This window comes from Lutra lutra, chromosome 1 (assembly GCF_902655055.1).
Source record: "Lutra lutra chromosome 1, mLutLut1.2, whole genome shotgun sequence".
Taxonomy (NCBI): Eukaryota; Metazoa; Chordata; class Mammalia; order Carnivora; family Mustelidae; genus Lutra; species Lutra lutra.
Window position 1 is genome coordinate 153,378,159 of NC_062278.1, and position 24,052 is coordinate 153,402,210.

Here is a 24,052-nt window from a genome sequence, read left to right on the forward strand (position 1 = left end):
CCTTCTGTGGTTTCCTAGCAATGCCCTTGGGTAGTTAGGGGGGTGGTTTGGGACTGGAGATCAAATGGTTGGGTTTTGGGGGTTTTTACCTATTTTAAACACCAGGATTCCAAATAAGGCTTGTTTGGAAAATGATTTTGAGGCTAAGACAAGCCCAAATATGTAAACTGCAGGGATAAATGACATAGCAGGCCACGTTTAGCACAAAGATCATGGTCTGAAACATTGCTGTTAACTAAAAGGGGGATGGCGAGATGCTCTCAACCCACAGGCAAAGTTCCTCTGGGAAAGGGCGGGGGAAGGAAGAAGTAGCATGACCCTTTACCAGCAAGAGAGACTGTGAGCATTAATTATAGGCTTGAAGGGTAGTTCCCAGTATAGACTGAGAAGGATAGTTAGTAGAAGGACAGGACAGGTCTTGGAGGCCTGGGACCCGTGGGGCCCTTTCCTGGATTGAACCACTTAGCTCGAATCAGCAGGAGTTTCGGGGCTCTCCTGCATGCATGGGATGGGCGTTTGAGAGACAGCTCATGGGGAGCCCAGCACAACTCTGTGCAAATACAGAACTTCCTCTGCCCACCTCCCCACCCCTCTGCTGCACACATGGAGCTGCCTTCACAGCCCTTACCTTCTTCAGCTCTTCCTGGACACCCTGGCTGTTGTCTTCAGAGGACAGACTTTCCTTGTGGTTCTCAGACTCTGTCTTGGGCTCTGACTCCTGATCTTCTCCCGAAGATGTCTCCTTCTCACTCATTTTCATTGCTAACTCATACAGCCTGTTTCTCAGTTTCTCCTCGGTGGTGGCCACCCTGGTCCGAGGGTGCTGAGGTTCATTACTGAGGTCAGTCTCTGACAAATCACCCGACACCTAAATGCAAGCCGGAAGCATGAGCTGAGGACTCCTCTGCCATAGTCAGATTTGTTTGTTCCCAGTCAACCCCAGGAAAGGACAGTCCAGGAAAACCAAGCTCTCTTAACTTGATCTACTGTCTCTACATGTGAGCTTTTATTTTTCACTCTTACTTTCTCAAACATGTGCACCTTAACACTCTGTTCCAGGGGTCAGGCAGGGGAGCATCTGTACTCAGAAACATGTTTGAATTCATTGTTTTTCATTCACAAGATGCTTACTGAGTGCCGTGCTGATGGTACAAGGCTGAGCACACCTGGTTGGCAGCCCTCAGGTGGAGGTGACATGGTAGTTCTAATAGCCCATTAAGGGGCAGTTAACGGCAGGCCTGAAAGTTTGGGAAAGCTTCCTTGTGGAAGTGTTCAAAGTGGAAGTGCTGTTTAAAGCATAGCAGTTGCCCAGCTAAAAGGGAGAGAGCAGATGAATCGTATTATAGGTTAAGGGCAAAGATTTTGAGATGGTGTGAGGTCCTTGCACTTAGGTAGGCAATAATGTATGGCATTCCCTTGATAATTACAGTCCCAGCTTAATAATGACACCTTCGGCTCCTACTATTCCATTTGTTGAACACCTCTGAAGTTTCTTATAGGAGTAGATGCCTGACTTGGCCTTGGAAACTTCAGGAAGACAGGGAGATGGTGACTCTCAATCTATCCTTAACTTTAAGTTGGACAGACGTGTATGGAATTTTAACATGATAACTCTCAGTATACCATTAGGGTCCATTAGACCCAACTTTAGTTTTTGAGTTTCCTCTTTGAGTTGCTCTGTCTATTTAAAAGGCTTGATATTTCATTGCTTTCACTCCTTCTTGAAGGGTTTCCAAAGAACACAGAGAAAATTTACTTATTTTTTAAAAATAAAATAAAACTCATTCTATTTTGTAATTACTATGTGGGTTCATTGGACCCTTTCATAAATCTATGATGCACGATGACATCTTTGTGATCTTATTTCTCCTATCTTTTGAAATATCTTGCTCTTTCATCATCCTGGGAATTATCTTTCATTATTACTCATCAATTATTCCCAATTATGCTAAAAGAGACCAAAGTAATAAAACAGAAGAATGAAATGGCCTGGAGGGATGATTCAGTAATGAAATAAATCATCATTTATTTTGAGTCTACTTTTAGCTCATTGCATACAGTTGAGAATTTAGAATTTTTCATATTTGCAAAGAGAAGAAAAGTGACAGAGAACAACATTTCACATTATTAGATGACTCAGAAGATGAACTCAAAGAGAAGGAGAACAACTCTTTAGACTCTAACAATGACAGTAAGTTGATTGTATAAGTAAAGTCTCAGACTACAAGATGACAGTGTCTGAAGGTGAGTTTTCTCAAACTCAAGAGTAAACTGTTTATAAGGACAAAAGGAAATATGGTATTTTCATTTAATTCGTCATTCAACAGGAAGGACTTCATATGTAACATTTTGTCTCAAGAATCTGGACCATCTTGTGCTAAAAAAAATATGAGAGAGATTCTTTGATCCTTTATGATGTTTGTGCATTAAATTTACTTGACACCATTTTAACTGGACAAATGTTAAAGGCAGTTGTCTATATAAAGGTCATAGAAGGAAACAGATGACACGGAAGTGAAAAAGAAGAGCTCCTAGGTTGATAAAAGAAAGAGTCCACTGGAAATGACTGTTTCTCTGGTCCTGAGCAAGAATCCGTGATGAGGGTCTTACAAGAGGTGATCTGTGCTCCCAGCATGCTTGAGAGAAGGAGGATTCTTTTGTCTGGGGACACAGGGAATCTCAATGGGAAGAATGACCTCTGAACAGACTCTTGAAAGATGAGGAAAGTTTTAATATGTAGACGTGGGGCCAGACCTTCTTGATGAGGAAACAGCAGGACCAGTAAGACCCAGGGTGCATGAGACTGCTTGGTGTAGCTAGAACAATAAGGCCCAGAAATGGGATAGTGCAGGGCTTGCAAGTGAGGAGAAAATGGGCCTGGGTCAGACTGCAGAGGGTTAAGGATGAGCCTAAGTCGCTGAGCTTGTCTACCAGATGGTCTCACTGCCACCATGTGTCTGCACATTAAACTAGCCCGGAAGTCAGCAACTGGCCACAGACCCACACCTGGGAACCTTCTCTTATCAGCTCACTCAACAGATTGAACACACTGAAATATCAATTCATCTTAACTCCTACTTTGCTTTCTTTAGCTTTGGCCTCTTTCTTTACCTTCTAAGAACCTTTGAAGACTTGGGTCAATGGCGATTCAGTCCATAGTCAGCAAACATGTACTGAGTGCCTACTATGTGCTGGGCCTGTGCTGGCCACTGGAGCTCACAGGTGGGAGTGACAACCCTCCTGCTCTGGCGGCATTCACAGTGTGATGGAGAGACACCATCTTGACATACTGTGTGCAAGGCACACACATGAGCATTTGATGGGATCATGGGGAACCCTTACCTGGTTGGTTGGATGAATGTTGTCGGGAGAGAAAGAAAAGGTGACAGCTGAGTGAACTCTTCAAGAATGAACTCCTAGAGATGATCAGGATTTATATGTCAAGTTTTATCTGAGTGTTGAGAATTGTACGAATGCTAAATGATGGCCCTGGAGTTCAATAAACACTGTAGGCATACGCACTAGGATCTGACACCAGGAGAGGTGATACCACGAACAGAGATGGAAGCATCCTTATCAAAGCCGCCACAGCTTCAAAGCTTACTAAGTAATATTTGGCCCTGTAATATTTATCAAGTACATCAACAAATACATCTTCAAAGAAATGGATCCTACAAAGGATCAAGCCATCCCTACTCCATGTTATAAACTTACACGCTTTCCCCACGTACTGATTTTCATGTCAGTCTCCACGAGAGCTGGGCAGTAGACGTTCAGTTGGGGTCTTAGCTAACGGGGGCCTGTGGTTGGCCTCTGTGGATCCTTGATACTGTGTGCAGACTTTGACTTACACACACACTTTTATAGGGGGAGGGGTCCTGGCTTTCATTAGATTTTCACTGGCACCTATGCCCCCCCAAAGGGCTAAGAAACATTGAAAAGAACACACAATTTACTTCCTGGTGAGACAACAATAGATAAATACATGTTACTTGATTACAGGATGGCAGACTTCCAGCTGAATTCAGAGGAAGAGGGAGAAGGGCAGTTGTTTTCCAGGGTCTGTTGGGAACCTGGACCCAGCATGTAGAGAAGATGAGGATCTGCAGAATCTCCAGCCTGAAGAATGTTCTCTTTGTACTTCAAAGGAACCTTGACTATGAAAGTGTTGGGCAGTGACTCAAACAGATTACCAAGAGCATTATAAAGACAGTGGAAATTCTAAGAAACTTTTGTGATAGGAGAAAGAAAAAAATCAAGCTGGGTAACTATCAGCAATATGTGTATCTGGGCAGAAAATATTTTCCATAATTGGATGAAAATCAGAATTTTCTGCCCGCTGGTGCTTTGTCTCAATGCCCCCACTTTACAGATTGGCATTGGTCTGTAGAAGGGGACATTATTTTGAAAACAAGAAACTCATGTTTTTCAGTTCCCACTAAAACTGCATTCCCTTGCCTCTTCATTTTCTTAGCTAAGCCTAAGCATTTTACCCTAGAGAAAATAGTATAGATCCAGAACGAACAGATCATGGGTCATTGTTCAGCTCACCTCTTTAACATGGTGACCGCATGGTCCAGATTTTATGGAGAGACAGCAGAGGTTTCTAGAGGCTGAGGTTCCCTAAAGTTCAAACGCTGGATTTTGCTTGTTCCTTGGTTGGCATTCAGGGAGGAGGAGCCTCATAGGCTGTCTGTGGTCTCTGGTCCTCTCGCCCCTATAGCAGAGTTGACTCAGACCCTGAGGAAAGGCTTCAGAGGAAGACCTGAAGGGCTCTGGGTCCCCCAAGCTCCTGTGTGAAGCAGAGAATATCCAGAAGCGGGCTTATGGAAGACCGTGGGTGGTGCTGGAAGGTGAGCTTCCCAGGGACTCCTACGGTGGGAGGGAAGGGATGCCTTGGGGCTAGACAGTCAGGGCCCTGGGTCTGGTGGGGAATGAGAGTGACAGCCACGATGGGGCCCGAGGGAGAAGGACCAGGTTCTGACCTTGTACACAGGGAATAGACCACAGGTTCTCAGGCCTTAGGATGATAGCAGGGCGGGAACAACTTCATGAACAGGGGCCCCATCACTAAGAAGACCTGCAAGGACCGATCTCAGCCCTCAGATGGCCCTGCAGCCACAAGGACACCAGAGGCTCCCCCTCAGGCACCCCCAGATGGCAAACATGGAGGAAGTGGAGGGGTTGGAGGGTTGATTATTTACCTAGAAGAAGAAAGATGATTTTAAAGAGATAAAGATGTTGAAATCAGAAGAGGCTTAGAGTTCCTGGATTGGCTAGTTTATATTGCTGGCTCTGCAGACTGGGGAGGTGGAGGAGGAAGGGTATGGCAGTTACAGAAGTACAAAACATCCCCTATTCCTTGCACCTGTCAATGTAGCATGTGAAACTGGAGACCCAGGCTAAATAACAAACTATAGTTTAAAACACCTAGTGACGGAATACTCATTAAGATAAGCTAGGATGATTTCTTAAACAAGAGTCTGCTGATATATTCTCAGTGGTCTACAAGTCCCTATTTATAATAATTTTTAAATTTTGGTTTTCCTTTCATTGATCATCTGGAAAGAAGGCACTGTCTCAGTCACCAGGGCAACAGAGTGTTGCCAACCTGACCTCCATGGATCTTAGGTTTTGAGCCAGGTATCCTCTGAATGATTCCTGAGGAATCTGGGGATTCTCAAGTTTGGGGAAACACAGAAAGGGAAGCACATGGAGGTGAGGCGGATGTGAGTGGGGGCCAGGCCTGGACGGTTCTCAGAGCTGAGCACATTAGTGTGGATGAGTACTGCATTGGGCACAAGACACGCCAGATCTCATTCAAGTGGCCTGGTAGTTCTCTCTGTATCCACAAGGACGCCGGGCTTGAGGAAGCTGTCCAAGGTCATGTGACCAGCGTGGGGCGGAGCAAAGGCCAAGCTCTTCCCATTCTTCCAAGGCAAGCTCAGATGCTCCAGATTAAATCAGGCTCATTAGGAGAGGAAGATAGTAGAACCATGGCGTAGGGACAGAACTGGACAGGAAAAGGATTTAATCCCTTCTCAAGTGGAAGTTTCAAAGAGGGAGAAGATAATTTTTTTTCAAAGCTTTCTGGTACCTGCAGATTTCCTTAGAGGATTGACTGTCTTTACCTTCATTCACCCTTGTGATCTGACCTTATGCACCCTGAAATCCTGCCTGCTTTAATTTAAAGCAATTTTTTTCTTATTACGCCTCCCCATCATCTTTATCAAAATTCTCCACATGTTTGAAGGGAGCCCTGTCAATGTCTTCTAGACTGAGCAACCCCAGTCCTAGAAATCCTTTTTTTTTTCCCCCCACAAAGCCTGTCTTTCATCTTCTGGGTCATTTGAGGGAGCAGTGGGAGGCTCAGCATTTTCTCCACCTTTAAAAAAAAGGCCCAGGTACAGGATGACTTTCAAATGTTACATATCAGACTTTGTTGACTATATCCTCGTGTCCTGGTGGTTCTCCTTGTTCCTGTTGATGAAAAATACCGAACCTAACCTAAAAAGCAGAATTTCTGCAGGTTGCTTTTAGATATTTTAGTGAACTTCAGAGATGAGCCCTGACTTACAGGTTACCCAGCCCTGGGAGAACCGTCTGTGCCGCATGCATGTTTTACTTGCAAATGTCTTGACAGAGTTGTGCTGAAGCCGGAGAAGAGAGGACAAGCCTCGGGCTTGACTGACTTTCCTGCTGACCTGTTTTTTCTGAGGACGCAGACAATTTCTGTCTCTGGTGCCTTCACACAGAGGTTTGTCCTCTCCCAGTGTATCACTATTAACCTAAAACTAGTTTTATTCACAGGCTGTGCAGTGGTGATGAAGACATTTATTTTTCTTATAACTAGTGTGATAAGAGCAGTCACACATACACAGATACATACCAAATCCTTGGTTAGCTAACATGGTGGAAAAGGGAACATGTCACCTGTAATCTTAGTAAATTTAATATTACAATCCATTTCCTCCTGCCTCCATGAGAGCCCCTTCACAAAGAAGGGCCTGAGTTTCGCCCGTGGAACCGCACGGAGGGCAGATGTGAGCTCTGCCTTTGGTTAAAGGAAGTCGTGAAAACTTAGCACCTAGATATCAATCCAGAAGGTTTATTTTTAGCTTTTACAATTACAGGTCAGTTGTCCTGGTGTGGATCTCAGGCTGTTTTCCGAGTCTTTCAGATTATAAAATTGATTTTTTTTAAAGATTTTATTTATTTATTTGACAGAGAGAGATCACAAATAGGCAGAGAAGCAGGCAGAGAGAGCGCGGGAAGCAGGCTCCCTGCCGAGCAGAGAGCCCGATGAGGGACTCGATCCCAGGACCCTGAGATCATGACCTGAGCCGAAGGCAGCGGCTTAACCCACTGAGCCACCCAGGTGCCCATAGATTATAAAATTGATTTAAAAACAAACCGACAAAACCTTAATCTCACCTGGGGCATGTCTCCCTCTCCCAGAACAAAACATCGTATCTGACTAATGGGCTCTGCAGCTCGTCCATATTTTTTCTCTTTATCATCTTCTATCTGACAGAGTTAGACTGTGCCATTTGTCAAAAGGGCGGCTACTCGTTCCCCAGAGTTGTGGCAGCCCCATATAAAATATCTAGAAAATCACCAGCCTGGCCTGCTCAGGTCGATATTTATATGAGGAACAGACATTTGAGACACAATTATTTTCGTGCTGACCACAACTGGTCTATCGCTTTGTAGAGAAATCTGTTAAGGAATGAAGCAGCATTAAGGGCAGATTTCATCTTTGTTTGTTCGACTCTGCACTGAAACTGGGTGTAGACCTTTGGATTTTGATGGAGGTTCAGGACCTGAACCTTAATGCCAGCACATGAGTCAGAATTCTCAGGAAGAGTCTCCTAAAAATGATGGCATTCAGGGCAAGGATTGGGGTAGGGGGATGGAGGGTTGTTCCAGATCCCCTTCTTTTCGTGGGTTCCTAAAGACTTGCTAACAATTTTGAGTGAACTGAGTTGTGATAGAGAATTCAACATTTTCTTCACAGATCGAACGTGGTTTGATTGCCACAAATAAGTAAAGGCCTAAACTGATAGGGAGCCCTGGTATTTAGTATCTGCCCCAAATAAAGACTATAATTGAACTATTGCAGAACTAATGTCATCACTTTTGGTGGTTGATCCTTAATTACTCTGATGGCTCCTGGTTAAAAATCCTGTATAGCAGGGCTTCTAACCCAGAGTCTGTGGAAACTCAGGGAAGTTGCTGCTCCAAAAACTCCTTGACATTGTATGTAAGCCTTTGAATGCTTGTGTTTATGCACGCCCCCCCCCCCCCCCCCCCGCAACACACACACTCGGGAGAAGAGTTTGTGTTCCTCAGGTTCTCAATAGGGTCTATGACTCAAAAATATTTAAGAATCACCATTACTCAGCAAGCTTCTCCCTGTTTTCCAGACCTATTTTCTGCAACTGTCTTGGAGGGCACACCTAGCACTCCTCATGCTCAGAGGGAGTCCCTTGACAGATACCCCACTAAGACTTTTCTTCTGTTGAGGGGGTATGGGTCACACCTGCTCAAAACTGTTTCTGGGTTATTATCAGTACTTGCCTAGGCTGCTGTGTAGGTGGGAGGAAGGGGCAAGGGTGGAGGGCAGCCTTGTCTCAGAGTGGTTTGGCTTTCAGCCAAATTATTTTCTTCTCCTTAAATTTTCATTTCAGGCAAAGTCCCATGCCTAAAAAGATTTGAAAATCAATGTGAAGAATTTGGTGCGGGATGCAGGGATTACCACTCTTTGATCTCTATACTGGAGGAAATTCAAATACAATTGAAGTAGATTGAAGGGCTTGCTTGGGGATTTTCTCTAGGCACACCTTAGAGGGATGTGCACCTACCTGTTGGGTGTCTCAGTGTTCATGGGATGAGGGGTGCCACACTACCCCCAATTGCTGTGATCTTTCTGGCACTTGTCAGAGAGCATCCCCTTGAATTCAGAACTGAACAATAGTCATGAACCAGGGCTTGGGGAGGTAGTCATCCACTCCTTCACATATCCCAAAACTGAATCCTGGAGTGACCTGGACCAGGAGAGGTCAGTGTAATTGGCCACTGATAGACTGACGTGATTGAGATGTGCCTGCAGTGATGTACTGGTCCACATTGAGTGACACTGTGAGAAACAGCCTCTAACATGTGTGCTCATTTGAAGCAGGTTATAGTGGAGGGTGATGGATTCTGCTTTCTCTCCACGAGGCCCCATGGGATAAATTTCTCATGGATCTCAGTTCTAAGAGCAGCATCCTTTAAGGAACAGATTTAGCAATGTAATATGGTTTCCATGACTCAGCAAGCTGCTCACATCATTCTTTTCCCATCGTCTTCTAGAAAGCACAGAGACAAATTTTGGGCATTGTTAGCTTGTGATTAGGACCTCATTGCATCCATATTATGAACTAACGTTACTCTTAGTTTCATTTATTTCTCCTATCCTGATTTTTCCTTTGTCCTGCTTTTCTCATGTTTTTATTTTATTCTCTTGTGTTTATATTTATGTAAACCACTTTAAATTCTTTCTGTAGCAGGGTATAAACACACGAAATAGGTCAAGATGGCGGAGAAGTAGCAGGCTGAGACTACTTCGGGTAGCGGGAGATCAGCTAAATAGCTTAGCTAAAGATTGCAAACACCTACAAATCCAACGGGAGATTGAAGAGAAGAAGAACAGCAATTCTAGAAACAGAAAATCAACCACTATCTGAAAGGTAGGACTGGCGGAGAAGTGAATCCAAAGCGACGGGAAGATAGACCGCGGGGGGAAGGGCCGGCTCCCGGCGAGCGGCGGAGCAACGGAGCAAAATCAGGACTTTTAAAAGTCTGTTCCACTGAGGGACATCGCTCCAGACGCTTAACTGGGGTGAAGCCAAGGCGGGGTCAGCACGGCGTCAGGTCCCGCAGGGTCGCAGAAGGATCGGGGGTGTCTGAGTGTCGCAGAGCTTACCGGCATTAGAACGGGGAAGCCGGCTACAGAGACAGAGCCGAGGAGTGACTCTCAGCTCGGGGTTACCTTGAACCGGTCGCAATCTCGGTCAGCTCGGAGCGCGGCCGGAGGCCAGGGTGGCGGGAGTCATTGGGCGCTGTTCTCTGAGGGCGCACTGAGGAGTGGGGCCCCGGGCTCTCGGCTCCTCCGGGCTGGAGACCGGGAGGCCGCCATCTTCATTCCCGTCCTCCGGAACTCTACGGAAAGCGCTCAGGGAACAAAAGCTCCCGAAAGCAAACCCGAGCGGACTACTCAGCGCGGCCCCGGGTAAGGGCGGTGCAACTCCGCCTGGGGCAAAGACGCTTGAGAATCACTACAACAGGCCCCTCCCCCAGAAGATCAACGGGAAACCCAGCCAAGACCAAGTTCACCTACCGAGGAGTGCAGTTTCAATACCAAGGAGAGCGGCGGAATTCCAGAGGAGAAGAAAGCAAAGAACAGAACTCATGGCTTTCTCCCCATGATTTTTTAGCCTTGCAGTTAATTTAATTTTTTCTTCTTTTTAAATTTTTTTTTCTTTTTCTCTTCTTCTGCTAAATTTTTTTAACTTTTACCGTTTTCTTTTTTAATTTTTTAAATAGTTTATCTAATATATATATGTATATTTCTTTTTATATTTTTTCTTTATCGCTTTCTTTTTTAAAATAGTTTCTTTCTTTTTTTTTTTCTTCTTTTTGAACCCCTTTTTATCCCCTTTCTCCCCACTCACAATTTGGGATCTATTCTGATTTGGCTAAAGCATATTTTCCTGGGGTTGTTGCCACCCTTTTAGTATTTTACTTGCTCCTTCATAAACTCTTATCTGGACAAAATGACAAGGCGGAAAAATTCATAACAAAAAAAAAAAAGAGGCAGTACCAAAGGCTAGGGACCTAATCAATACAGACATTGGTAATATGTCAGATATAGAGTTCAGAATGATGATTCTCAAGGTTCTAGCCAGGCTTGAAAAAGGCATGGAAGATATTAAAGCAACCCTCTCAGGAGATATAAAAGCCCTTTCTGGAGAAATAAAAGAACTAAAATCTAACCAAGTTGAAATCAAAAAAGCTATTAATGAGGTGCAATCAAAAATGGAGGCTCTCACTGCTAGGATAAATGAGGCAGAAGAAAGAATTAGCGATATAGAAGACCAAATGACAGAGAATAAAGAAGCTGAGCAAAAGAGGGACAAACAGCTACTGGACCACGAGGGGAGAATTTGAGAGATAAGTGACACCATAAGACGAAACAACATTAGAATAATTGGGATTCCAGAAGAAGAGGAAACAGAGAGGGGAGCAGAAGGTATACTGGAGAGAATTATTGGAGAGAATTTCCCCAATATGGCAAAGGGAACAAGCATCAAAATCCAGGAGGTTCAGAGAAGCCCCCTCAAAATCAATAAGAATAGGTCCACACCCCGTCACCTAATAGTAAAATTGACAAGTCTTAGTGACAAAGAAAAGATCCTGAAAGCAGCCCAGGAAAAGAAGTCTGTAACGTACAATGGTAAAAATATTAGATTGGCAGCAGACTTATCCACAGAGACCTGGCAGGCCAGAAAGAGCTGGCATGATATATTCAGAGTACTAAATGAGAAAAACATGCAGCCAAGAATACTATATCCAGCTAGGCTATCATTGAAAATAGAAGGAGAGATTAAAAGCTTCCAGGACAAACAAAAACTGAAAGAATTTGCAAATACCAAACCAGCTCTACAGGAAATATTGAAAGGGGTCCTCTAAGCCAAGAGAGACCCTAAAAGTAGTAGATCAGAAAGGAACAGAGACAATATACAATAACAGTCACCTTACAGGCAATACAATGGCACTAAATTCATATCTCTCAATACTTACCCTGAATGTTAATGGGCTAAATGCCCCAACCAAAAGACACAGGGTATCAGAATGGATAAAAAAACAAAACCCATCTATATGTTGCCTACAAGAAACTCATCTTAAACCCGAAGACACCTCCAGGTTTAAAGTGAGGGGGTGGAAAAGAATTTACCATGCTAATGGACATCAGAAGAAAGCAGGAGTGGCAATCCTTATATCAGATCAATTAGATTTTAGCCAAAGACTATAATAAGAGATGAGGAAGGACACTATATCATACTCAAAGGAACTGTCCAACAAGAAGATCTAACAATTTTAAATATCTATGCCCCTAACGTGGGAGCAGCCAACTATATAAACCAATTAATAACAAAATCAAAGAAACACATCGACAAGAATACAATCATAGTAGGGGATTTTAACACTCCCCTCACTGAAATGGACAGATCATCCAAGCAAAAGATCAACAAGGAAATAAAGGCCTTAAATGACACACTGGACCAGATGGACATGACAGATATATTCAGAACATTTCATCCCAAAGCAACAGAATACACATTCTTCTCTAGTGCACATGGAACATTCTCCAGAAGAGATCACATTCTTGGTCCTAAATCAAGTCTCAACCGGTATCAAAAGATTGGGATCATTCCCTGCATATTTTCAGACCACAATGCTCTAAAGCTAGAACTCAATCACAAGAGGAAATTTGGAAAGAACCCAAATACATGGAGACTAAACAGCATCCTTCTAAAGAATGAATGGGTCAACCAGGAAATTAAAGAAGAATTGAAAAAATTTATGGAAACAAATGATAATGAAAACACAATGGTTCAGAATCTGTGGGACACAACAAAGGCAGTCCTGCGAGGAAAATATATAGCAGTACAAGCCTTTCTCCAGAAACAAGAAAGGTCTCAGGTACACAACCTAACCCTACACCTAAAGGAGCTGGAGAAAGAACAAGAAAGAAACCCTAAACCCAGCAGGAGAAGAGAAATCATAAAGATCAGAGCAGAAATCAATGAAATAGAAACCAAAAAAACAATAGAACAAATCAGCGAAACTAGGAGCTGGTTCTTTGAAAGAATTAATAAGATTGATAAACCCCTGGCCAGACTTATCAAAAAGAAAAGAGAAAGGACCCAAATAAATAAAATCATGAATGAAAGAGGAGAGATCACAACGAACACCAAAGAAATACAGACAATTATAAGAACATACTATGAGCAACTCTACGCCAACAAATTTGACAATCTGGAAGAAATGGATGCATTCCTAGAGACATATAAACTACCACAACTGAACCAGGAAGAAATAGAAAGCCTGAACAGACCCATAACCAGTAAGGAGATTGAAACAGTCATCAAAAATCTCCAAACAAACAAAAGCCCAGGGCCAGACGGCTTCCCGGGGGAATTCTACCAAACATTTAAAGAAGAACTAATTCCTATTCTCCTGAAACTGTTCCAAAAAATAGAAATAGAAGGAAAACTTCCAAACTCATTTTATGAGGCCAGCATCACCTTGATCCCAAAACCAGACAAGGATCCCAACAAAAAAGAGAACTACAGACCAATATCTTTGATGAACACAGATGCAAAAATTCTCGCCAAAATACTAGCCAATAGGATTCAACAGTACATTAAAAGGATTATTCACCACGACTACGTGGGATTTATTCCAGGGCTGCAAGGTTGGTTCAACATCCGCAAATCAATCAATGTGATACAACACATTAATAAAAGAAAGAACAAGAACCATATGATAGTCTCCATAGATGCTGAAAAAGCATTTGACAAAGTACAGCATCCCTTCCTGATCAAAACTCTTCAAAGTGTAGGGATAGACGGCACATACCTCAATATTATCAAAGCCATCTATGAAAAACCCACCGCAAATATCATTCTCAATGGAGAAAAACTGAAAGCTTTTCCGCTAAGGTCAGGAACACGGCAGGGATGTCCGTTATCACCACTGCTATTCAACATAGTACTAGAAGTCCTAGCCTCAGCAATCAGACAACAAAAGGAAATTAAAGGCATCCAAATCGGCAAAGAAGAAGTCAAACTATCACTCTTCGCAGATGATATGATACTCTATGTGGAAAACCCAAAAGACTCCACTCCAAAACTGCTAGAACTTGTACAGGAATTCAGTAAAGTGTCAGGATATAAAATCAATGCACAGAAATCAGTTGCATTTCTCTACACCAACAACAAGACAGAAGAAAGAGAAATTAAGGAGTCCATCCCATTTACAATTGCACCCCAAACTATAAGATACCTAGGAATAAACTTAACCAAAGAGACTAAGAATCTATACTCAGAAAACTATAAAGTATTCATGAAAGAAATTGAGGAAGACACAAAGAAATGGAAAATTGTTCCATGCTCCTGGATTGGAAGAATATATATTGTGAAAATGTCTATGCTACCTAAAGCAATCTACACATTTAATGCAATTCCTATCAAAGTACCATCCATTTTTTTCAAAGAAATGGAACAAATAATCCTAAAATTTATATCGAACCAGAAAAGACCTCTAATAGCCAAAGCAATATTGAAAAAGAAAGCCAAAGTTGGTGGCATCACAATTCTGGACTTCAAGCTCTATTACAAAGCTGTCGTCATCAAGACAGCATGGTACTGGCACAAAAACAGACACATAGATCAATGGAACAGAATAGAGAGCCCAGAAATGGACCCTCAACTCTATGGTCAACTCATCTTCGACAAAGCAGGAAAGAATGTCCAATGGAAAAAAGACAGCCTCTTCAATAAATGGTGTTGGGAAAATTGGACAGCCACATGCAGAAAAATGAAATTGGATCATTTCCTTACACCACACACGAAAATAGACTCAAAATGGATGAAGGATCTCAATGTGAGAAAGGAATCCATCAAAATCCTCGAGGAGAACACAGGCAGCAACCTCTTCGACCTCAGCCGCAGCAACATCTTCCTAGGAACATCACCAAAGGCAAGGGAAGCAAGGGCAAAAATGAACTTTTGGGATTTTATCAAGATCAAAATCTTTTGCACAGCAAAGGAAACAGTTAACAAAACCAAAAGACAACTGACAGAATGGGAGAAGATATTTGCAAATGATATATCAGATAAAGGGCTAGTGTCCAAAATCTATAAAGAACTTAGCAAACTCAACACCCAAAGAACAAATAATCCAATCAAGAATGGGCAGAGGACATGAACAGACATTTCTGCAAAGAAGACATCCAGATGGCCAACAGACACATGAAAAAGTGCTCCATATCACTCGGCATCAGGGAAATACAAATCAAAACCACCATGAGATTCACCTCACACCAGTCAGAATGGCTAAAATGAACAAGTCAGGAAATGACAGATGCTGGCGAGGATGCGGAGAAAGGGGAACCCTCCTACACTGTTGGTGGGAATGCAAGCTGGTGCAACCACTCTGGAAAACAGCATGGAGGTTCCTCAAAATGTTGAAAATAGAACTACCCTACGACCTAGCAATTGCACTACTGGGTATTTACCCTAAAGATACAAACGTAGTGATCCGAAGGGGCACGTGCACCCGAATGTTTATAGCAGCAATGTCTACAATAGCCAAACTATGGAAAGAACCTAGATGTCCATCTACAGACGAATGGATAAAGAAGATGTGGTATATATACACAATGGAATACTATGCAGCCATCAAAAGAAATGAAATCTTGCCATTTGCGACGACGTGGATGGAACTAGAGGGTATCATGCTTAGCGAAATAAGTCAATCGGAGAAAGACAACTATCATATGATCTCCCTGATATGAGGGAGAGGAGAGGCAACATGGGGGGTTGGGTGGTAGGAGAAGAGTAAATGAAACAAGATGGGATTGGGAGGGAGACAAACCATAAGTGACTCTTAATCTCACAAAACAAACTGAGGGTTGATGAGGGGAGGGGGTTGGGAGAGGGGGGTGGGGTTATGGATATTGGGGTGGGTATGTGCTATGGTGAGTGCTGTGAAGTGTGTAAACCTGGCGATTCGCAGACCTGTACCCCTGGGGATAAAAATATATGTTTATAAAGCTGTAAAAAAAAAAAAAAGAAAGAAAAAAGAAAGGATGAATACCCAAGTTTTGTAGCAACATGGACGGGACTGGAAGAGATTATGCTGAGTGAAATAAGTCAAGCAGAGAGAGTCAATTATCATATGGTTTCACTTATTTGTGGAGCATAACAAATAGCATGGAGGACAAGGGGAGATGGAGAGGAGAAGGGATTTGAGGGAAATTGGAAGGGGAGGTGAACCATGAGAGACTATGGACTCTGAAAAACAATCTGAGAATTTTGAAGGGGTGGGGGCACCAGGTGGTGGTTATTGTAGAGGGCACGGATTGCATGGAGCACTGGGTGTGGTGCAAAAATAATGAATACTGTTATGCTGAAAAAATAAAAAAAAAATAAAGATAAAGACTGCTACATCAAAAAAAAAAAAAAACCACGAAATACATGAATATTTACAGATTGTTAGTTACAAAGATTTAGTAGCTTCCCAATGTGGCAAGATTCTTAGAAGAGACATCTTTTAAGAGCAATTAGGACCTTGCCTTCTAGACCAAGGGGCAAATTTACCTCAAGGAAACAAGTTGCACTAATGAGTACTACAAAAAATGAAACGTCAGAGGAAACTAAAATAGCTGCCTCCTGCCATCCTGATGTCTCCATCGATGAAAAATTAATCAGCAGGTTTCCATTTTAAAATGACATCTGGCAAACATCACTCTACAACCTCTCCAAATTTTTCCACCAAAATGGTGTGGGAAGATATAGAAAAAGGTGAAAACTTACATAACCAAGAAAGAATGGAAGTCAGCTTGTGACTAGTAAATGGATGGGGACAATTTTTCACTAAGTACAAAGCCCATGCCAATGAACTGAAAAAAAAAAAAAAAAAGAAGAAGAAAGGAAAGAAAATTTTTGGAGACTGGTCCACTCTTTCCCTCTCCTAAGTAGTCAGGATAATTGCTGCCCACCCCCACCCACATGCCCCCTTCCCCCCAGTATTCTCACAACCTCAAACCCTGGTTCAGAATGTGAGATAAATGCTCACAATAAAATAAAATAAAACAAAAATCAAGTGAATGAAAGCACAATAGCTGAGCCTTCTGTTGTGGTGGTGGGGCATTTGAAACATCCAGAGGTAAGCTCTACTCCCAACTCTCACTTCCTCCTACTTTTATAACAACTTAGAAAATGTATCTGCCCAAAATATTCAGGAGGGCAGAGGGAAGAACTCACCACGGAATGATGTTGCATTCTAGGAGATGTGGTCATGAAAATGTAAAGCCCCGGGGGAGAGGGGGAACTATAAACCATGTAGAAATATGGAATGAATTTTGTTCTTTTCCACTCATTCATTTAATCAACATATGCATTTTCAGTTGTAGGTTCTTAGCCATTTGTTCAAAGAAACATACAGCAAGATGATGAGAGTAGGAAAAAGCTCCTCTCAAGCTGGCAGAGGGGAAATGGTTTGAGTATGTCAGATACTGGCAACAGTGGGGTGGAGACAACATTCTCCTCACTTAGAGATGACTAACAGAAAAAGTTAACATGGAATTTATGGAAAAATACTGCGGAGCAAAGGAAACCAAAGGTAGCTTGAAGGCATCATGTTTTACTAATTCTACTAACAAGCAAGACACAATGTCTGATAGTGATTTTGTGCTTTCATTAGGGCATAAAATACAGAATGCCAATGAAGAGATATGGAAAGTTATGAGGGAGAAGCACTCAGACTAAAAGGCAAGGCTGTGGCATGAGATGAACTGTGAGACTGTTGAGACAAAAGACTGCAAAAACACTGGAAGCACAGCAGTAGGGTTGGAACCTACATCTGACAATGGTAATTGCAGAACTAATCCTGGGAACACAGATGAGTGATGAGAGGACAAAATTGGAAAGGACCTCTAGAAGGTGGAGGACAAGATCAGAGAAGGGGAAAAGTAAGAGAAGATCATAGACATGGACGACAGAGAGTCGAGATTCAACATAAGCACTATGGTGGCCTGGAAGAAGTAAGAATCAAAATGACAGAAGGAAACACTCCTGAGTTGAGAAAATACCTGAGTGTGCAGAGAAGAGCTCACTGTCTTATGTGCAAGAGCACGAAATGAGAGCACACCACCCTTCTGGAAAAAGGTTTGCGCTTTAAAGGTAACAGCAAATCAAACAAATGTCAGAGAGAAGAGAAAGCCGTTATACAGAAAGGAAAAATTAGGCTGTCTTCAGGTGTCTGTTCATCATGCCAAGGCAGGAGGTGGTAAAATACAGGCTGCAGGGCTTTGGAGGGAAATTAATTCTGACCCACATATGTCATCCCACCAGTGGACATCGGGGGTCGGGGTTCCAGAGGTCAGAGAACCCGTTCAGCCGTCCATGGTAACGGATCACAGAGAGACTCCACGCACAAAGTTATATGTGTGGTGAGATCTGAGGCTGTGGATGCAGTTAGAGAATATGTGACAGGACTTCTGCCTTCAGCGGACTCTACCTGCTAATCAGGGCTGGTGAGGGCATGGGTCCAGCAGGAAGTGGAGCTGCCAGCATGTGCTGGTGTGCCTCCTAGGGACTTGCCAGACTCAGAAGGAACGGAAAGTAAGAAAACCACAGAGCCATGAAGACAACAGTAGAAAAGAGTAGGGACGTTAGGGAAGTGAGGCCTGGCAGACATGAAGGCGAGGGAACGTGAGCTTCTGGGCAGGATCTTGACTGTCCTACTGACATCCAGAACAATGTGCACGTGCACATGGAGTTTGTCCTCACCAAACAGAGAATATGTATTCTTTTCAAACACATGTGTGTAGTAGTCATAAAAATTGGCCATAGATTGGGTCACAAAGGAAATCCCAACAGATTGCCAACAGCAAAACCACATAAACCATATTTATTGCTCACAATGCTGTGAGGACTCAAAATTATAGACAAAAACAAAGCCAAACCAACCAGAAAGCTATCCACTCTTCTAATTACCTTTTAAATTGAGAATCACCTTGGAAGTGATAATTTACTTAGAAGAGTTTGACGATGGGCGCACTACCTATCGAAGCCTGGGATGCAAACAGAACTGCATTTGAGGGGAAATTCATTATATATTCACCCACATCATCTCTGTATAATGAATATATATATATATGTCAGCTTTTCAGTTTATGAATCGAACAGCTTTTGTTTTGCTTTTATATTAAGTAATAGTTTCCTCTTACTTTCCTGTTTTCTAATATTTTCTAATACATATGTTTTCTACATAATCTAACATATAAAATTCACTTCTAAAACTGCCTCTCAGTAGGGGCAGACCTGGATAGCTTTATAGGTGAACTCTTTCAAACTTTCAGAAATTATCACGTCATGTAAAGTATTGCAGAAAATAGTAAAAACTAGAGAATCCTTGCCAAGTCATTAGTATAACCTGATGGCAAAGCAGAACAAGATGGCATGAACACGGAAACCTGCAAACAGAAACCAGTTTTTATAGAAAGGATTCAGGTCCCAATATAATTTATGCAACAAATGAAAAGACATTTCAGAGCTAAGCAATCTATTAATGTGATTTACAATCATTAACAGAAGAAAAACTATCTTCTCAAGAGATGGCAGAAAGCAGTTGGTAAAACTCACATTCCTGCTTTAAAGTGTTTAGGAAGCCAGGAATAGGCAGATGCTTCTTGGTTTTGAGAATATCTACTAAACATAGAGGAGGCAACATACTTGACCATGTAGCATGGCAAGCAGGTGCCCAAGGATGGCAGCCGGACACAGACCGAATGCCAATGTCACTACTGCTTCGGAGTGTAGCCTCGGTTGTCTCCAAGGCTTAAGACAAGCAAGAGAAATAAGAGTGAATCATGGGAAAAGCCATAAAAGTGTCCTCCGTGTGGACAAGATGATGATCTGCCTGGAATAGCTAAGAGAATCATGTCAAAGATTAGTAGGACTAAGAATCTATTAGGTGCTAAGTTATAAAATACAAACATAAAATCAACAGTGATCTATACACCATCAGAAACCAATTAGAATGTATAATAGATAAAAGAGATCTCATCCACAATGTCAACAACATGTATAACATATTGAAAAATCTCTGAACAAAAAAAGTAGGAGGGCTTTGAAAAAAATCTCTAAAACTTGAGTGAAAGTAAATTGATGGGAGACAAGTATGACACCATTGGATGGGGAGCCTCAATATTATAAAGACATAGATTTTTCCCAAAGAGATAAATGCATTTGGAGCAATCCAATCAAAACTTAAAAAAATTTTTTCAACTTGTAGAGAAGATTGTAAAAAGTCATTCATGTTAGTAAAGGATTGAGAAAAGTTAAGACCTTTATAAAATATCATCAATGAAAAACAACTGTGAAGGGAAGACCATCTACCGGATATCAGAGTATGTTATGAAGTTATTAAAATTAAAATAAAGTTGTTTTTGTACACAAATGGGACTTCTGCACCCATGGAACAAAATAGAGAGCATAAGGAAGCCAGGCTCATGGAATAAAAAAAGGTTAATATATATGAAAGGGGGCATCTGAGACCAGCAAATTAAAGATGAATTATTTACTCATGATTTGGTGACAAAGGCTTATTTTGAAACAATAAGGTTAGATCTGACCACATTATCATCCAGAAAAGCAAAGAACAGAGGAACCAAAGGGCTCACTGTAAATTACATTGCTCAGAATTGTCCCTGCATGGTGCAAGGTGATAATAAGAAGACTGACTTTTATTGGGCTTATTACTGTTTTAAAATTCTCTATAGGACGTGCATGCCCACTACTTGCACCCTGGATGGACGGCTCCGACTGCCTGTCAGGGACCACCTCAAGGCAAATCTTCGGCAGGTACTGTGTGAACACGTGCGCTGACATTTCTGCCGCTCACTGTTAATAGCAGGCGACAGGGGAATATGGAGAGTAAGAGGATGACCCTGCGAAAATACAGATACCTTTTCAGAAGTGTATTTCTAAATGTCCTATACACATGTGAATGTACAAATACATACCACTGAAGTCATTCTGGGGGAGATGGCAGGGATTTAGGTTGTGGTCAGGGGAGACTATATCTGTATGTTCACAGTTTTTTTTAAAACATTATATTCATTTATTTATATAATTAAGAAATATGCAAACAGTTAAAAATACATCTATATCCCTGTATGTACATGTACACAAATATATAAGATCTAACCTGAAATATATCTAACCTTATAAAATATATATGTATATATAGTATGTATATATATGTGTATGTATGTGTGTATATACATGTAATTTTTTTTTTGAGAATTGCCTTAATAAAGGAAGAGGGAGAGCAAGGAGGACTTATGTTAGTGCAACACCACTGCCACCTACCGGGGAGGAGAGGACACTGCCAGGGAGACAGAGAGAACACTGGCCCCGTCTTCTCCCTTTCAGTGCCTTGCAAAGATGACCCCCAGAAGACAACTTTCAAGCCACCTCCCAATAGACAGGAAGCTTCACTCAGCCAGTGGGTGTGGATGCACGGCAAGGGAATCAGGCAGACAACCCTTAAGACTATCCCTTCGGGGGGTGCCTGGGTGGCTCAGTGGGTTAAAGCCTCTGCCTTCGGCTCAGGTCATGATCCCAGTGTCCTGGGATCGAGCCCCGCATCGGGTTCTCTGCTCCGCAGGGAGCCTGCTTCCTCCCCTCTCTCTCTGCCTGCCTCTCTGCCTACTTGTGATCTCTCTCTCTGTCAAATAAATAAAATCTTTAAAAAAAAAAAAGACTATCCCTTTGGGCAAGGGACCCAAAGTCTCTGTCAGACAGTCTCCCCTTGAGCTAGAGCACAAGGAGTCATCACTGAATGGAAGCTTCTATTTCTGCTGTAGGACTGCAACAGCCCCACAGGGCAAATTTGTAACGATCTGGTTTTACAGAGGAAAACATGAGACCTTGGACCAAAGAAAGGATGTTTTCTAGGCAACATATTAGCAGCTCAGGCAGGATTGATGCCTGATTCTGGGACCTGAGGGCCTCTGAGTCCACAACTATGTCCACGGGGGCCTCTCCATCAGGGATCCGGCTGATGCATTCGCAGTCATAGCAGACAAAGGTGATGTCCCCACCTGCATTCCCGAGAGCAACCTGAGTTGCCCGCAGCCACGGGGGACAGTTTCTAGCTCACTGATCATTTCCCACCTGAGACCTGGGTCTCTCTCTTCTTCTTTGCCTAAAGGATTTTTCAGTTGTGCATGGAGTTGATGCTCCCTTGGGGGGGGCACTCTGTACCAAAGGCAGTTGGGAGACTGTGGATGAAGACTACTGTCCTCAGGTGAGGGGTGTGTCCCACATGGTTCTCTGAGGGTCCCTGGTGGGATGCAGCCCCAGTAATCTATAGCCTTCCTTAATAGGCCCTTCTCACTGCCCTGGCTCACTCTTGGGGTTCCTGGGATTTCCTTCCACCTAAACCTACACCTGAATCCTTGACTCGGAGGTTGCTTTGCTGAGACCCAAACTAAGGATGCAGGGCACGGTGGTTGACTATTACTGGAGAGGCAGTAGGGTTCCAGAAGTGGGTATGGTTTCTCCAGGAGTGTGAAAACTCAAGTTGACGGCAATGTGAGCCTACAGAAGGAAGAGGAACCTAACTAGATCTTCCATTAGACTCTCAGTTTCAAATGCAATCCATTGTTTCTATAAGGTCATTCAAAGCAAATGGTGTGAGAGTGCACGCATGCGTGTGTGTGTGTGTGTGTGTGTGTGTGTGTGTGTGTGTATGGGTGCATTTTTCTGCGAAGAGAGTCCATAGATTTTATCAGAGTCTCAAAGGAGGTTCCTGAACTAATCCTTATGGGCAGAGCCACTGAGGATTCTGAGAGGGGATGGGAGGTGGCCAAAAGAATCACAGAACGTGAGTAAACTGTGCCCTGAGTTATCATCTTGAAGTAATATTTACTGAGCCCTGTACCACGTCTTAGTTCATTATAAACTTAGTTCATTATAAACATTGTCTTATTCACTCATCACATCATCCTTTGAAGGGGGTGGTAATAGTATCTACATTTACAGATGAAGATACTGAGCCCTAGCCCAAGGTCACATGGCTGGATCTGAAGCCAGGCAGCCTGTCTCTAGACCCCAAACCCTTAGCCCCAAGCCAGCGGCCCTCAAGCTTTAGGACAGCAGAATCCCCAGGAGACTTGGTGACCGCACCTGCCTGGACCCCATCCCCAGAGGTTTTGAGTGGGGCAGGGCCTGGGAGTGTGTATTCTAACTTGTTCCCCACTGCTGTTGCTGCTCTGGGGGTCACACTGCAAACCCGCTTGGAGCCATAAGCTCTTGTCTCCAGAGAGGAGGTCACAGAACCTATCTAGGCTACTCAGCTACTTAGCAGCAAACCGAGACGAGAATCTGGGTCTGTGAATTTTAACCCTTTCCACACCACTCCTGCTTGGAGGAGGGCACATCCGGCTGAAAAGCGTACACCACTCCGATTACCTGTTGTATGTCCAGCCCCTGGGAATGGGCGTTGGGAGAAGACAATTCCTCACTTGGCTCCTCGGAGCCCACGCGGGCCCTTCTCCACCTCCTGGTCTTCCGGTCCATGGCGTAGGGGGCCTCTTCAGGCTCGCTGCTGTCTGAGGTCTCCCTGCTGGGGGCCTGGGGGTTGAAGTTCACGTCCAGTTCTCCCTGCAGGCGCAGCTTCTCTGCTGTGGGGTCCCTGGGGGCCTTCCTCGGCAGCCAGGACAGTCTTGCCCGGCGCCCAGCTTCCCGGCAAGAGCCTGCAGAGGAGGTCTCCGAGTCGGAACACATGGCCTCGGGGTTCGGAGAGAGCCCAGAGTTGGCGGCTGATGGGCCTTGGTGCAAGCTCTGGGCCTGTGTGGGCTGAGGCTGGGGGTTCCTGGGCTGGCCTCGGGTCCGTGGGCACAGTGTACTCAAGGCCTCACTCCAGTCAAAGTCCTCCTCGCTGTCAGAGCCCATCTCGTCGTAGGCAGAGGCCACGCTGGAGGCTGCCTCCAGGGCCTGGAACGTGCCACTCTTAGGTTTGGCCAGCAGACGGGTGGGTGGCAGAGTACCATCCTTCAGGGCCACCCAGTTCCCATCGGGGCTCTGCAAAACCTCGGCCAGGTCTGCGGGGCGAGGGAGGGAGGGAGAAACCAGACAGGGCTGTTATCAACTGACGGCAAGGCGAGGCTGCCCTCTGCATCTTCCCCACTGCTGGCTCGGGGTCCCAG

The 24,052-nt window shown here is 43.5% G+C and overlaps 1 protein-coding gene across 8 annotated transcripts in view; it reads right to left on the minus strand.

Annotated features, from left to right (window-relative positions):
• MYRIP (myosin VIIA and Rab interacting protein) overlaps positions 1 to 24,052 on the minus strand; it is a 409,223-nt gene that overhangs the window by 40,072 nt on the left and 345,099 nt on the right. For all 8 annotated transcript variants that reach the window (XM_047739949.1, XM_047739933.1, XM_047739939.1 and 5 more), the window contains 2 exons: positions 23,316 to 23,947; positions 629 to 868 (listed from right to left, as the gene is read on the minus strand). In XM_047739949.1, coding sequence (XP_047595905.1) covers positions 629 to 868; positions 23,316 to 23,947 — 872 coding nt within the window. The remainder of the gene's footprint in view (positions 1 to 628; positions 869 to 23,315; positions 23,948 to 24,052) is intronic.